Source organism: Panthera uncia, chromosome A2, assembly GCF_023721935.1.
Source record: "Panthera uncia isolate 11264 chromosome A2, Puncia_PCG_1.0, whole genome shotgun sequence".
Taxonomy (NCBI): Eukaryota; Metazoa; Chordata; class Mammalia; order Carnivora; family Felidae; genus Panthera; species Panthera uncia.
In genome coordinates, this window is record NC_064816.1 from 19292173 (window position 1) to 19308264 (window position 16092).

Sequence of the window (16092 nt, forward strand, 5' to 3'; positions counted from 1 at the left end):
TTGAGAGCTGTGTGGAAAGAGATACAGGGGTCACAAGTTGAATGGTAACATATTTAGCCAGAATTGCTTTTACTCTGTATTCAGAGATCCAGGGACCTTACTTTTAATTTTAATTTTAATTTTAATTTTAATTTTAATTTTAATTTTTTATTTTCATTTTTATTTTTATTTTTTACTGCCCTTAGATTATAATGTACATGTGGCATGTGTGTGTGTGTGTGTGTGTGTGTGTGTGTGTGTGTGAGAGAGAGAGAGAGAGAGAGAGAGAGAAGAGAGAGAAGAGAGGGAGAGAATTTTTCAGAGCCCAGATTCCTCTGGGGAGCATTGGCTATGTCACATAACCTTCTCACAGCCAAAGCTGTCACCGCTGCTTTAGTTCATATCTTACCAACTCAATTGTTTGTTGCCCTCCCTCCCCCCTTTTTTTCCATCTGACTCCATGGAGAATTAAATGAGCCTTTAATTTGCTCCTCTCAGCAGTGGCCTTCTAGAGTTTTACTCCGACTTATTCAAAATACCTGGGACTGACCCTGCAGGGATGCGCTGCTCAGTGACTTCTTGGATGAAGAACCTAAGTCAGGGAGCAAACACAAGAAACCTCAGCCCTTGGCCATTTTATTTTTTTTTTTTTAAATTTGTTTTTCAACGTTTTTTATTTATTTTTGGGACAGAGAGAGACAGAGCATGAACGGGCGAGGGGCAGAGAGAGAGGGAGACACAGAATCATCGGAAACAGGCTCCAGGCTCCGAGCCATCAGCCCAGAGCCCGACGCGGGGCTCGAACTCACGGACCGCGAGATCGTGACCTGGCTGAAGTCGGACGCTTAACCGACTGCGCCACCCAGGCGCCCCAGCCCTTGGCCATTTTAAAGAGGTTGTGGATTATAGTAAAAGTAAAAGTTTGACTTTTCAAATGTAGTATTAACTTTAGTCACTGAGAAAGTTTGCCCTTGATGCTGAATTACATCTATAAAATAACCTGTATACCATTAATATATCAGATTAATCTTGTACTTTTTTATCTGAATACAGTATGGAACTGTCCAGATATTTTTTGTTGTTCATGTAATGTGATTCTGTTTGTTACATTTTTTTAAATGCTAATTTTTCTTTATGATACCTGAAAATATGGACTCTAAGACTATAGATTTCAAACTATTTGGTCTCAGGATCCTTTTATACTCTTAAAAATTATTGAAGATCCCAAAAAGCTTTTGTTTATACGGGTTATAATGGTTAATCTTCACTGTATTAGAAATTAAAACAAATTAAAAATATCAATTTCTTTAAAAAGTAATAAACTTGGAGCACCTGGGTAGCTCAGTCAGTTAAATGTCCAGCTCTTTTTAAATTCTTTAATTTATTTAATTTTATTTATTTTTTATTTTTTTGAAATTTACATCCAAGTTAGTTAGCATATAGTGCAACAATGATTTCAAGAGTAGATTCCTTAATGCCCCTTACCCATTTAGCCCATCCCCCCTCCCACAACCCCTCCAGTAACCCTCTGTTTGTTCTCCATATTTAAGAGTTTCTTACGTTTTGTCCCCCTCCCTGTTTTATATTATTTTTACTTCCCTTCCCTTGTGTTCATCTGTTCTGTGTCTTAAAGACCTCATATGAGTGACGTCATATGATATTTGTCTTCCTCTGACTAATTTTGCTTAGCATAATACCCTCTGGTTCCATCCACGTTGTTGCAAATGGCAAGATTTCATTCTTTTTGACTGCTGAGTAATACTCCATTGTGTATATATACCACGTCTTCTTTATCCATTCATCCATCAATGGACATTTGGGCTCTTTCCATACTTCGGCTGTTTTTTTGTTTTTTTTTTTTTAATTTTTTTTTAGCGTTTATTTATTTTTGAGACAGGGAGAGACAGAGCATGAATGGGGGAGGGTCAGAGAGAGAGGGAGACACAAAATCTGAAACAGGCTCCAGGCTCTGAGCTGTCAGCACAGAGCCCGATGTGGGGCTTGAACTCACGGACCGCGAGATCATGACCTGAGCCGAAGCCGGATGCCTAACCGACTGAGCCACCCAGGCGCCCCACTTCAGCTGTTGTTGATAGTGCTGCTGTAAACATTAGGGTGCATGTGTCCCTTCGAAACAGCATACTTGTATCCCTTGGATAAATGCCTAGTAGTGCAATTGCTGGGTCGTAGGGTAGTTCTATCTTTAATTTTTTGAGGAATCTCCATACGTTTTCCAGAGTGGCTGCACCAGTTTGCATTCCCACCAGCAGTGCAAAAGAGATCCTCTTTCTCCACATCCTCGCCAACATCTGTTGTTGCCCGAGTTGTTAATGTTAGCCATTCTGACAGGTGTGAGGTGGTATCTCATTGTGGCTTTGATTTGTATTTTCCTGAAGATGGGTGATGTTGAGCATTTTTTCATGTGTCAGTCGGCCATCTGGATGTCTTCTTTGGAGAAGTGTCTATTCATGTCTTTTGCCCATTTCTTCACCGGATTATTTGTTATTTGGGTGTTGAGTTTGATAAGTTCTTTATAGATTTTGGATACTGACCCTTTATCTGATATGTCCTTTGCAAATATCTTTTCCCATTCCGTCGGGTGCCTTTTAGTTTTGCTGATTGTTTCCTTCACTGTGCAGAAGCTTTTTCTTTTGATGAGGTCCCAGTAGTTCATTTTTGCTTTTGTTTCCCTTGCCTCCGGAGACGTGTTGAGTAAGAAGTTGCTGCAGCCGAGATCAAAGAGGTTTTGCCTGCTTTCTCCTTGAGGATTTTGATGGCTTCCTGTCTTACTTTTAGGTCTTTCATCCATTTTGAGTTTATTTTTGTGTATGGTGTAAGAAAGTGGTCGAGGTTCATTCTTCTGCATGTCGCTGTCCAGTTTTCCCAGCACCACTTGCTGAAGAGACTGTCTTTATCCCACCGGATATTCTTTCCTGCTTTGTCAAAGATTAGTTGGCTATACGTTTGTGGGTCCATTTCTGGGTTCTCTGTTCTGTGCTGTTGATCTGAGTGTCTGTTTTTGTGCCAGTACCATACTGTCTTGATGATAACAGCTTTGTAGTACAGCTTGAAGTCCACCAACTCTTGATTTTAGCTCAGGTCATGTTCTCATGGTTCGTGAGACTGAGCTCTGTGCTGACAGGAGCATTCTTGGGATTCTCTCTCCCTCCCTCTCTGCCCCTTCCTCTCACTCTCTCTCAAAATAAATAAATAAACATTAAAAACAATTAAAATAATAAACTCAATATGTATTAAATAATTTTTAATGAAAAATAATTGTTTTCCAAAAGAAAAAAATTAGAAGAGTTGAATTGTTTGACACATTTTAAAATTTGAAAATGTCTGATTGAATAGAGATAGCTAGATCCTCAGATCTGCTTCTGCATATAATTTGTTGTCACTTATTGTTTTGTTAATTTACTGTATTGTAGAAGTAGATGAGGAAGGCAGGTGGAAAATGGATGAGTGTTTTAATAGCCTTTTCAGGTAATTGTGGGTATTCTTTAATACTGTATCTAAACTCTGACAAGTGGTAGTTTCTTCAAGGTTAATTGTAATATGGAATTCTAAACCACATCCAGGAACTTCTTGTATTCTATTACATTAAAATCCATTGGTCTGTCTTGCACTTCGGATGGTTCTTTAACCCATGTATGATTTTGACTTTGTGGCTCCCTTGAAAGTGTCTTCAGGACCCCAGGGGTCCCTGGACCATCCTTTGAGAACTGCTGTCATAGAATCTGGAAGGGATCTTGAAGATGAACTAGAGTCCATCTCTCTCCTGGCTAGAACAAGAGGGGTAATGGAAGCTGAGGGAGAACTGATTTGACCAAGGTCATGCAGCTAGTTTCCCATAGAGCTATGGCTAGAATTTAGGGTTTTGTTTTGTTTTGTTTTCTCTTTTAAGAGAGACAGAGACAGCATGAGAGGGGGAGGGGCAGAAAGAGAGGGAGAGAGAGAATCCCAAGCAGGCTTTGCACTGTCAGCACAGAACCTGATATGGGGCTCAAACCCACAAACCATGAGATCATGACCTGAGCCGAAACCAAGAATCAGACGCTTAACCACTGAGCCACCTAGGCATCCCTGGAATTAAGATTTCTTGACTGATTCTGTAAACATGGCTCCAGTGCCTCTGTTGTGCTTTGTGCTGAGTCCCTGGGCCTGTCCCCACTGCATTGCCTTTTGGGGAGAGTTGTCTCCTGTGGCTTTCCTCCTTAGAGCCCTGAATGTTTTGTTCACCTTCTTTTCCTTATTTTGTCTTAATTAAGCTCCACATTGCCAAAAGTCTCATTAATAAAATATTTCAAGCTGTGTCACTTTCTAGCTCTGTACCTGCTTTGTGTGTATTAAATGTGTTCTTAAGTGACTGAAAGGTTATTAAAAGGCATTTGGACTACATGTATGCATTGGGCTTTTGTCTTGCCCAGGAAAGGTGTTTTGAAATAACTTCAGAGATCCACAGTTGATCTCTCAGCAGACTGGAAGAATCTTATTGATACCCTGTGAGTACTGGAAATGGACTGAACTCTTTTTTTAAAAAGTCTTTGAATTATATAAATTGCTTGACTAATGTGTTTCTTTGAAGTGTTGCCTAAAGTTTTAGACTGAATGTTTTCATGCTTTTAAGATTTCATACCCTTGCAAATTAGCATAAATGCATGGTTTTGTTTATACTCTTAATGGAAAAAGAAGTGTGCATGGCACTCACTGTGGAATTGCTTTGAGATAATTTGAGGAAATTTAATATAACTCAAGGTTACCAAAATTAATGAGGACATGGCAGTTTGGAATGGTTTCTTTTATATCAAACATAGCATCAGGATGCTGCTGAGGACCTCTGAAATTGCATGGGCTGCCCTACAGTGGTGAGGCAGTATGTGCCCACAGTTCTATGATTTTAGTGTGCACTCTCCAAGCATGGTCTGCTTTGTGAACAAAGGCTTTGCTAGTATGTGTGTGTGTCTTTGTGTTTTTCTCTCCTGTGTATTCTCCTCCCCAGGGGTGTGTCTTAGGGCTGTGCCTGCATGATTAATTTCACTGATTCTTAGCCAGGCACCACTCTATAGACAGGTGACATTGTTTTTGAACTTAGCAGGGCAGAGGAACCAAATTTTCCTTTACTCTCAAGGCTGTAAGGGGCTGGCCTGGGATTGGCAGTGGGTTTCTTCATAACTATATATAGCCTCTTTTAGCAAACACAATATATTAAACTGTAGACCTTAACATATTACTTAGGGATTGGATATTTACTTTTCAGAGTGATTCTTTTTAGAGTTTCTTTAAATAGCTAGTTCTCTAGTTTCATTAAGATAGAATTTGATTCCCAGAATTTGCTTTGTAGGAATACAGGTCCTCATTAAGGTGTAGCACACCCATAATCACTCTCCTAGCGCTCCTCTTCCCTGGAGGTTGAGGCAGTGTTTCACATGGGCTGAGGAGCAAATGAGGGAGATACATTTTTTCCTTATCACCTTTTTCCTCACCTCTAACAGTTCTACTGAGAGCTAATTTCTTGAATCAGGCTGTCTGTGTTTGAAAGGCTGTGCCACATGGAAGTGTTTGTATGTGTGGATACCCTTATAGACAGAATGTAATTGACTGTGCTGCTGCCCTCCCAAGGTTAACTATTCCTCTGACATTTTCCCTTTGTTGCTTTTTTTTGTTTTTGGTTTTTGATGTTTATTTATTTTGAGGGAGCGCGCATGCATGTGCATAAGCAGGGGAGGGGCAGAGAGAAAGGGAGAGAGAGAGTCCTAAGCAGGCTCCATGCTGTAAGCCCAGAGGCTGAACCGTGAGATCATGACCTGAGCTGAGATCAGGGGTCAGACACTTAACCAACTGAGCCACCTGGGCATCCCTGTTGCTTTTTTGAAGGAGATCAGTAACAGCAAAACCTGCCCTTTGAGTCGTTGGTATGATTTTGAAGAGTGGAGAAAATTCATTTGTGTCATCTCTGTAAAGAAGTTTTAGTGGCTCTTGCAAGGTAGGGAAAGAGAATAACCAAATTTGGTGGGATTTAAGAAATCTATCACTCTCCACTTTATTCTGTTATGGGCATCTGATGGCCTGGGTACTATTTTATTTTTAAATAATTTTATTTTTTTATTTTAACATTTATTTATTTTTGAGAGACAGAGACCAAGCACGAGCAGGGGAGGGGCAGAGAGAGAGAGGGAGACACAGAATCTGAAGTAGGCTCCATGCTCTGAGCTATCAGCACAGAGCCTAATGTGGGGCTTGAACCCACAAACCGCAAGATCATGACCTGAGCTGAGGTCAGACACTTAACTGACTGAGCCACCCAGGTACCCCTGGCCTGGGTACTATTTTAAAATGTCCTGTACTTAAAATGTTTTGAGTAGGGGCCTGGACCAATGTCTCAAATTCTAGTAGTATGTGTGGTTGTTGATTTTTTTTTTTAAGTGTTTTTTTATTTTTAAGAGAGAGAGAGAGAGACAGAGCTTCAGTGGGGTAGGGACAGAGAGAGAGGGAGGGAGATACAGAATCTGAAGGCTTTGAGGTGACAGCAAAGAGCCCGATGCAGGGTTCGAACTCACAAACTGTGAGATCATGACCTAAGCTGAAGTCATATGCTTGACTGACTGAGCCACCCAGGCGCCCCTGGTTGTTGATGTTTAATTGATATTTGCTTCTATCTATTAGGAGCTTGGGACTGAGGTTATTTTGAAGATGTTTGTTAACTAGGTTTACAGGAGGCTTCTCATTATTATTGTTTACCTCTAAGTGATTGTCATTCTTCCACAACCACATAATTTCTTCTCTGAAATGACAGACATTCAGATTACATTAAGGTACTTGCTAATTAAAAATTGTCTTCTAAAAGCCACTCCATAATCAACCAAACACACTGTAAGCAAAACACTTATCTCAAGCAGTCTAGGATGAACCAGAGGGGTTATGCTGATTATAAACATTGACTTCCACATACAGAGTAGCTGCTGTTGAGTTATCATCATTACTCATCTTCAGAATAATTTTCATTTCCAAAGCTGCTGACATCTAATTGATTTACTACTTCCTTTCAAAACCTAATGAACTTAAAGATATAGGATAGTTATTCCCTGAGAAATTTGGAATTTGTCACTCAGTGAATGGTGACTCAGCATTAGTTATATTAATTTGTATTTGTGGAACACCTTTTTTCCCTGTGCCTTAATACACTTTGTACGTGTTTTGGAAGTGCGTTATTAATGCAAAAATTTTAATTTTATTACTAAATCATTTCACAGATTTTTTTTTTTTTGTTTCATTGTCTTGAGAGGCTAAGTGCATGACCCACCAGGACACATACACACTCATAATTCCTGTGGCTTTTAACTAAACAGTCTTGAACTTAAATTCTAGCTTTCTAGAACTCTAAAGGATCCAGTTTACTTCATTTTGTTTCAGGAGGACATAAAAATTCTGTTTCAAATTGTGTCTGGACCTTAATAAGAGATTTCAGTTCTGGAATAGTTTTTGTGTTGAATAATTAGAGACTTGTATTTTAGTTTTTATTTTGGGAGATGGGAGGAATTTTAGGATAACCTGATTGTGGATGTGGTTGTCTGTAGCAGTTTGTCGTATAAAAGATTATTTATTTTGTGTTCTTCCTCCACATTTTATTATGAAAAATTTGAAATATACAGAAAAATGGAAAGAATTGGTCAGTGAGTCTTTATGTTAACATTTTACTATATTTGCTTTATCTCAGAGCAGTCTTTACCTTGTTTTTGTCCCCCTCAAGAAGAAATGACTTTTTTTATTTTTTTAAACGTTTATTTATTTTTGAGACAGAGAGAGACAGAGCATGAACAGGGGAGGGGCAGAGAGAAAGGGAGTCACAGAATCTGAAACAGGCTCCAGGCTCTGAGCTGTCAGCACAGAGCCCGACGCGGGGCTCGAACTCACGGACCATGAGATCATGACCTGAGCTGAAGTCGGAGGCTTAACCGACCAAGCCACCCAGGCGCCCCAAGAAGAAATGACTTTTATAGCTGATAGTAAAGTAGACCAAGTGAGAGCGAAAGAGTGAGACAGACAGACATGCACAGTGCCTGGCACATAGAAGGGTTAATAGAGCAAGTTGGCAAATGAGGGAGTGAACGTGAATGAATGAATTGATCTAAATAGGACGTGCTTCCAGCTCCAGGCCACAAAGAAACAATTCTCAGCTAAATACCTGCCCTTAGGGATTTACTGTTTGGTCTGAAGGTGAGAAACCGCAGAAGGCAAACCACTTTGCCAGGTAACCCATGTGAAGGCTTCAGTGAAGGTCAGCATAGTCAAGCATGGCTATTGGAGTTCAGAAGCAGGAATATGATCCCAGAAGACTGGGGCAGTTGACCAAGACTTCTTGGAAGAAGTGGAGCTGGAATTGGGCTAAGAGGTAGGACAGAACCTGAGAGCAGAGATGGGCACAGGGGCATTCTGGCCCATGGGGAGCCTGAGGTTCCCCACATACTTGGGAGGAGTGGGAGTGTGCTAAATAGCCAGCTGCCTGCTGGAAGCCTTCTATTCAGGTGGTTAGAGAGTGGACTGCCTTCTGGGTAGTGCTCCAAGGCAGGACCTGGCCCTGCTCTAGGCAGGACCCACTCACTCCCTGTTCCTTGAGTACTCCCAGTTACTCTCACTCCTGGGCTCTGCCCTTGCTGCTCACTCTCCATAGAACACACTCTCCCCAGATGTCTGTGTGTCTCCCTCTTCTTCTGGCCTCTTTTCAATGAGAACTTCTCCCTGATCTCTTTCTGGCATGCAGCAGCCTCTTAGCACTCCCCAACATGCTTCCTACTGTGTCCCCAAAGCCTAGTATAGTGCCTGTGATTATATATCTATAATGTGTATTTGTATATGTATGGATAAACAGAAATATAGAGAGTTGATGCTCAGGAAGTTGAAGGAATGAACAAATGGTAATTCTGAGGCATAGAGTGTGTTTGGTCACTTTAAGATATTTTCATGTCCAAGCAGCTAAGAGAAACTTGAGCTTCTCAGGGTTAGTGCACTTGTGAGGAAGGTGGAGATTCAGGTATGGTTAGCTTGCCCTTCTAAGGCATTCATCCTTGGCATTTTCTCTTTGAAAGAATCCTGTTCCTAAGTGAAGCCCTTGGTGATTCTGATGCCTCTTTTCTTTCTTTCAGGACCCCTGCAGTGTACCATGAGTCGGTAATGCCCACTGAGGACCTCTGGGAGCCATGTCAGACGAATCCGCCTCAGGGAGCGATCCAGACCTGGACCCGGACGTGGAGCTGGAGGATGCGGAAGAGGAGGAGGAGGAGGAGGAAGTGGCAGTGGAGGAGCACGGCAGGGATGACGCGGAAGACCTACTGGATGGTGAGTGGCTCTACTGAGTGACATGGGTTGTCTTTTCTTTTCTTTTCTTCTAGTGGATTTTTTGCTGGAAAAGCATGGTATTTCCAGTTGGATTTCTTAGGTCATCTATTGTGAGAAGGCAGACACTGGTTGCATAGCAACAATTAACTCATATGCTCTTTCTCAGGAAGTGAATTGTTGTTCCTCTATCTAGGCCTCACTTTAGTGCTGGAAGAACCTTTAGCATTTAACTCGTCTTTGACAGACATGTGGATTCAGATTCAAAGATTTGAGAGTAGAGCATCTTGCCCGAGTCATGGAGAAATCAGTAGCAGAGTCCTTGTGGCAAGACTTTGTGGTCTGGGGGTCATGGATTCATCAGATGGCTACAGGCAGGTGTGGGGGTAACCGTGAGTTTCCTGAAATTATATGCACAATTCTGCTTGTATGGACATGAGGGGATTACCTAGGGAGAGATTCTCAGATGAAAGGTACACAACTCCGGAAAGCTTACTGCATCTCCTGTGGTGCTGCTCTGCCTCCCAGCCATTTCTAGTGACTATAGATTGCTTCTGATGGGAGAGAACTGCACCTTCATAGCTGGTAGACCCCCTCTGGACTCCTATTTGGCTCAACCCTTCCTTTGCCCCCAACTTGTTGAAGTGGCATTGACTTTTTCTTCTCTAGTCCAGTGTGAGGTCATCTGGCCAGCCATAGAGCTTCTCAGTTCATTCCAGCCTTGCATAGCATAGGATGGAGTTGTTTGCAAGCTTCCTGTTAACTGAGGAATAAAGTTTTTGTCTGTTGTTTATAACAGACCACACTAGTAGAACTAGGAAAATGTGCTACTATTCTCCAGATTCTAGGAGAATGAACATCAATTCTGTTTCTTTGCTGCTGGTACTGTCTTCAGTTCTCATTCATCCTGACAGTTGTCACGTTGTTCAGGGATCAGTTTTTCCTCATTTATACTGTTTAGGAGTCTCTGCCCTATTTCCACTTCACCTCTGGCAGGGAAATTACCATTTTATTTATTTATTTTTCCTGATATCATTTGCTGTCCACTGTAATTCAGTTGGAGTCTCCCAAGATGGTACTGTAGTTCCTTTCTATATAAAGTAGAATAAGTAGAAATAATGGAAGATAGTGTGTGCTGGAACGGTATACCATCATACTGTCTTGATGTGCTCGCTTCGGCAGCACATATACATCATACTGTCTTGCCTTGGTCTCATGGTTCTTAAGATGGCATTAGAGTGCCCCTGGTATCTGCATCACTTTTTGCTTTTTATCATTTGGGTTCTCAGAATTATATTTCAGCTACCCCCTAGATTCATGTCAGGTTTAGATTGGATTTTAGATGTTGCTGGTGGGTATAATGGATATATACACACAGTTTTCCCTCTTGGCTTCTTGGAATTCTGTTTTCCTTGTTCAGTTCTTAATTATTAAGACAAAACAAAACATATCCTTCTGTGCACTTTATTATTTATGTTAGAAGCGGCAAGATTTTTTAAAATTACTTTTTAATGTTTATTAAAAAAATTGTTTTTAATGTTTATTTTTGAGAGAGAGAGAGAGACAGACAGACAGACAGACAGTGGGAGCAAAGTAGGGGCAGAGAGAGGGAGACACAGAATCCAAAGCACGCTCCAGGCTCTGAGCTGACAGTACAGAGCCTGATGCAGGGCTCAAACTCAGAAACTGCAAGATCATGACCCGAGCTGAAGTCGGGTGCTTAGCCAACTGAACCACCCAGGTGCCCCTAGAAGTGGTGAGAATTTAATTGTGATTTGTCACAGCTGTGTAACTGGAGGTTTTTTGTTTGTTTTTACTATTTATACAACTTTCAGATGAAACGATTTTTTAAAAATTTGAAATGACTTATTTTTATTGCTTTTAAAGTTCCGAGTGTTAAAGTGTTTGGTAGGTACTTTTTCTCTTGCCTTGCTAGGGTTATCTAACTTCTTGGAATTTGATTAAGTATCCTTTTGATGTTTCACTGTAGTGTTAGAGCTGTGCTCACCCAGGCACTCCCAAATGGAAGTGATACTTGTGTTACTTGTGGCAATTCTGCCCCTGTTTTAGAGCTCACAGTTTTCCTGGTTCTCTCATTTTGAACACTATGAAATTTTGCTGAAACATCTGAGACCTGCCTGTTTGTTCAGTCTTGCCTTTCCTGCCTTGGCTTGCTGGTCATCTCACAACCTTAATGGGTAGAGCGGCCCGCTATTCTAAAATTAGGAATAGCTATGAATAGTCTTAGCTGGTATAGTGTGATGTGGCCTTTTGTTGTCTTGGAGCAGTCTTTCTCAACCTGGGATGATTTTACCTCCCAGGGGACAATTTACAACGTCTGAAAACAGTTTTGATTGTCACGACTTCTGGGAGGTGGGGGAGGAATGCTACTGGCATCTTGTGGGCAGAGACCAGGGATGCTGCTAAACATCCTACATTGCACAGGACAGCTCCGTCCTACACACAGTTATTGTGGCCAAATATCAATAGTGCTGAGATTGAGAAACACTTTCAAAAAAGAAATTATTACTTCAGCTTTTTTATTTGAAGTTTCATTTCTATTGGATATCAATAACTCACTTTTATAGTGCTTCTTCATGGTTTGCACAAACATCTGAACAATCGTACTAACCTTTTCAAAGAACCGTCTTTTGGCTTTGTTGATTCTCTTGATTTGTGTTTACTTTCTTTGTAATTTCTACTTATAATGATCTTCCTTCTACTTCTAGCAGTACTTTCAAACTTCTTAAGAATGTGCTTACCTTTTTTTCCTAATAAAAACAATCAAAATTATAAATTTCCCTCTAAGTACTGCTTTAGTCCATCCCCTCACAAACATTTTGACATACTTTATCCTACTTTATCTTGATAATCCTATCTGTTAGGCAGAGCAGATACATTTTAGGGATGAGGAAACTGAGGCTCAGAAAGGCAAATGGCTTACTCAGTATAACTTTACAAGAAAGTGGCAGAGCTGGGCATTTGGTTTCCAAAGTGGTACTCCTTTTTCAAATCCATGTTGCTTCTGAGACTATAGATTCATATCATTCCCTACCTGTAATGGGTTGCTTTCTCTCTTAGTTTGTGCTTTAAGGAAAGAAGTTGATTGGTAATACTGTTGACTAGAGATGAGAGAACAATTAGAATAGCATGAGTAATGGCAAAGTAGAAGGGCAAGTATGGCATATGCTAGAGAATGGTGAGCTATCTTGTTTGATGTAGAATTGGACACATTAGGGGGATGACCAGAGTGAGACTGGAGTGGTGGCCTGGAATCAGGTTAGGAAGGAGTTTAGAATTTGTTTTATAGGCAGCATGGAATTGACGGAAGTTTTTACTGGGGAGCATTCATTAAACCTTTGATTTTTAGGAATGTTGTTTTAGCAGCATGAAGAAGAGATGGCCTATTAGATGGTGAAGACCAACTAGGTCTGTGTTAGAACTTTACAGAAAGGATTAATGAGGATTTGAACTGTTTGGATCAGTTGACCTACACAGGAGTAGTAAATGGTCAGATTTGTAACAGTGGAATTTATAGGACTTGGTGACTTACTTGATGTGTGAGGCAGGTTGAAGATGGAATAGGTAAAGCCTGGGAAGATAATGAAATCTTTACAAAGGTGGGAAGAATGGTATAGGGAGTGGGGGAATTAGAGATGTAGCTTTGCTACATTAAATTGGGGCATTATCTCCTCCTTGATACTGACCTTTGAACGTTGACTTGTGGGGTAGTATGAGAATAAGGAGACTTTGGCTCTTGGGGAGTAGCACCATGATTTTGTCTTTAAAAAGGTAGAGAGAAAACAGTGCTTTCCATTTCTAACACATTAGGGGCTCTTGGCATGTTGTGAAACATTTTTGAGTGGTTTTTGTTTCCCCTGTTTGTTTTTTCTTTTTCTTTTAGAGAGATAGAGCAAGAGAGCAAGAGAGCATGTGCATGAATGGGGAAGAAGGGCAGAGAGAGGGAGAATCTCAAGCAGGCTCCATGCTCAGCATGGAACCTGACATGGGGCTCAATTCCCTGACCCTGGGATCATGACCTGAACTGAAATCAAGAGCATACCCTCAACTGACTGAGCCAACCCAGGTGTCCCTCATTCCCCTGTTTTTCTTTTCTCCAGATGTCTGTGTTGAGTTTTCTCTATTCTCTTGGAATGGTGGGAGAAGTTGGATGTCAGCACCTTATGGGGTCTCTGATTATCAAAGGTAGAGGTTCAAAACCTGGTGCCTCTGGGAATTGGCTTTCCTCATGCAAAATGTTTTTCTGGTTCAGTATTTTCTTCTAGCTCAGCTTCAGGTCCAATGTCTTGCCCCAGATAAAGTACTTAGAAATATTTAGATGAAGGGAACTCCTAGAATAATCTAGCCTTTACAAAAAAAGTTCATTTTCAGTTGCTGCTTAATGTGTATTCCAGTGGATGTATAAGTGTCGCACAGCTGGTATCTGTCACAGAGTCCTATGTTTACATGGCTTTGTAAAAAGATCTTTCTTTGCCTTGGTGGTTCATTAGCACATTTGTTTTCCTCAGCATCACTCCACTGTAAGCCTTCAGTGCAACTGTAAGTGATGGAGTTTAGACCAAGAGATATTTTCAAGGGTTTTCCTGTCTATACAAATGGCAAAGATCTTAACATCTGTTTCCCCAAGGTAGCTTCTTGTCCTCTTGCAGCAGGGAGACAGGGAGAAAAATAGCAAGAAACCTGGTCCTGAATATGCACTAGTGGTTGGGTGGGTGGAGGGGATGCTTAAAATTTAAACTATTAATTAACAAGGACTTCATGTGTTTCTTATTAACATTCATCTGGATTAATGGATCCAATTCCTGATTTCACTTGTTCTCCAAGTGAATAATGAATCTTAGTTTAAAAAAAAATTTTTTTTTTTTAAGTTTATTTATTTTGAGAGAGACGGAGACAGCATGAGTGGTGGAAGGGCACCTAGAGAGGGAGAGAGAGAATCCCAAGTGGGCTCCACGCTGCCAGTACAGAGCCCAATGTGGGGCTTGAACCCACAAAGCAGTGAGATCATGACCTGAGCCAAAACCAAGAGTCAGACGCTTAACCAACTGAGTCACCCAGGCACCCCTGAATCTTAGTTAATAATATGATTCCCCTTTCCATTACCACTTGCACTTCTTTTAGGCTACCTTTATTCTTGTGAAATATTTGCAAGGAAAAGCCAGATGTCCCATTTCTTTCCTACAGTATTTTTACTCTATTACCTGTGCCAGTTTCTCTGGTCTTTGCTTGGTTCTCCAGGAGGATTCTGGGGCCACCACCCTCTTTTCTTCTGAGAGCGTTCCACTCATCCAAGCTGTTTGGCCCATGTTGTGAACAGCCTCATTAACCTAACACAAGAGTAGGGTTTTTCTAATGGAATATTACTAGAAAACAAACCAAAGCCCCAGCCAGAAACTGCAGACTTAAAAAACTTATTTGTTACTCTAAGAATGATTGCTTGCCAAAAGGTTTCATTTCCAAACTCATTTCCTCAGGCCGTGGTAGGCATACTGGGAGTTTATGAAGCTTCAGGATGAACATGACAAACCTTGTTGGAGTGCCAGTTTTATCAGGAGATAGGTGGAGTGGTGTTGGGGGTTGGGGGTTAGTACTTTGGTAAGGAATTTTAAAAAATTGTAAAAGGGGCGCCTGGGTGGCGCAGTCGGTTAAGCGTCCGACTTCAGCCAGGTCATGATCTCGCGATCCGTGAGTTCGAGCCCCGCGTCAGGCTCTGGGCTGATGGCTCGGAGCCTGGAGCCTGTTTCCGATTCTGTGTCTCCCTCTCTCTCTGCCCCTCCCCCGTTCATGCTCTGTCTCTCTCTGTCCCAAAAATAAATTAAAAAAAAAAAAATGTTGAAAAAAAAATAAAAAAAAATTGTAATAAAAATTAGGCATAGAAAATAATTCATATGCATTTTTAAGGTAAAATAAGATTTTTTTTTTTCAAATAAATTTCAGAGTTTAGAATTTTGGATCGTGCCATGAGAGCCCCCCAAGGGATAAGAATGTTTTCTGCAGACATTCAGGACTCGTCAGTGGAAAAGTTTGAGAGGCCCTGGCTTAAGTTAATCAAGATCTGGGCACAGACTGCCTTGATGGGCACATCTTTTTAGAACATGAAGGCCTTCTTTTTTTGTTGTTTTATTCTTGTCTGTTTTACATGGCATATCAGGATACTGAGATCCTGGAACTGGAGCTAGATATGTTCCTTCTGGAACCTGCTTCATAGCCATCTTATTGACAGAAAGCTAACCTCCTGAATATCAACTTTGGCCTCAGGCTGACCTCCTTCACCTTAGACCACTGAGTAGGGAAAGCTGATCTTCTCAACCTCTGGATCTCTGCCTTCCCTGCAGAGAGTTTGCTTTGTGCTTTTTCACTGACCCCTTTCTATTTGTCCTCTTTGCTTACAATGTAAAGAATTAGGGGTAAAGTGTTCTAGGCAGAGGGCCAGGGCAAAGGCCCTGGTGTGGGAACGAATTTGCTGTTTAAGAATCAGGAACATAGAGGCCATGGTGGCTGAAGCGTAGAGAATAGAGGCCAGAGTGGTCTGGGATGAGATAGGGAGGGCCTGAGCATGTAGGGCCAGTGGTAGCAGTTTGAGATATACCCAAACCCTGGTTTTATTCGTTTGGGTTCCAACATGCTTTTTCAGATTCTCACCGCGAGTTCTGGACATATCATTAAACAGTAGCAGTCTGCAGGAAAAGTCATGCTCTCTGAGCAGCTGGAAGTGGAAGAGGTGTAGGGGAGCTTCCAGAAATTTGAACTAAGATCAGA

General features: G+C 41.2%; 1 protein-coding gene across 2 annotated transcripts in view; it reads left to right on the forward strand.

Moving 5' to 3' along the window:
- RAD54L2 (RAD54 like 2) overlaps positions 1-16092 on the forward strand; it is a 112124-nt gene that overhangs the window by 38435 nt on the left and 57597 nt on the right. For both annotated transcript variants that reach the window (XM_049640569.1, XM_049640568.1), the window contains one exon: positions 9123-9315. In XM_049640569.1, coding sequence (XP_049496526.1) covers positions 9177-9315 — 139 coding nt within the window. In that variant the 5' untranslated portion in view covers positions 9123-9176. The remainder of the gene's footprint in view (positions 1-9122; positions 9316-16092) is intronic.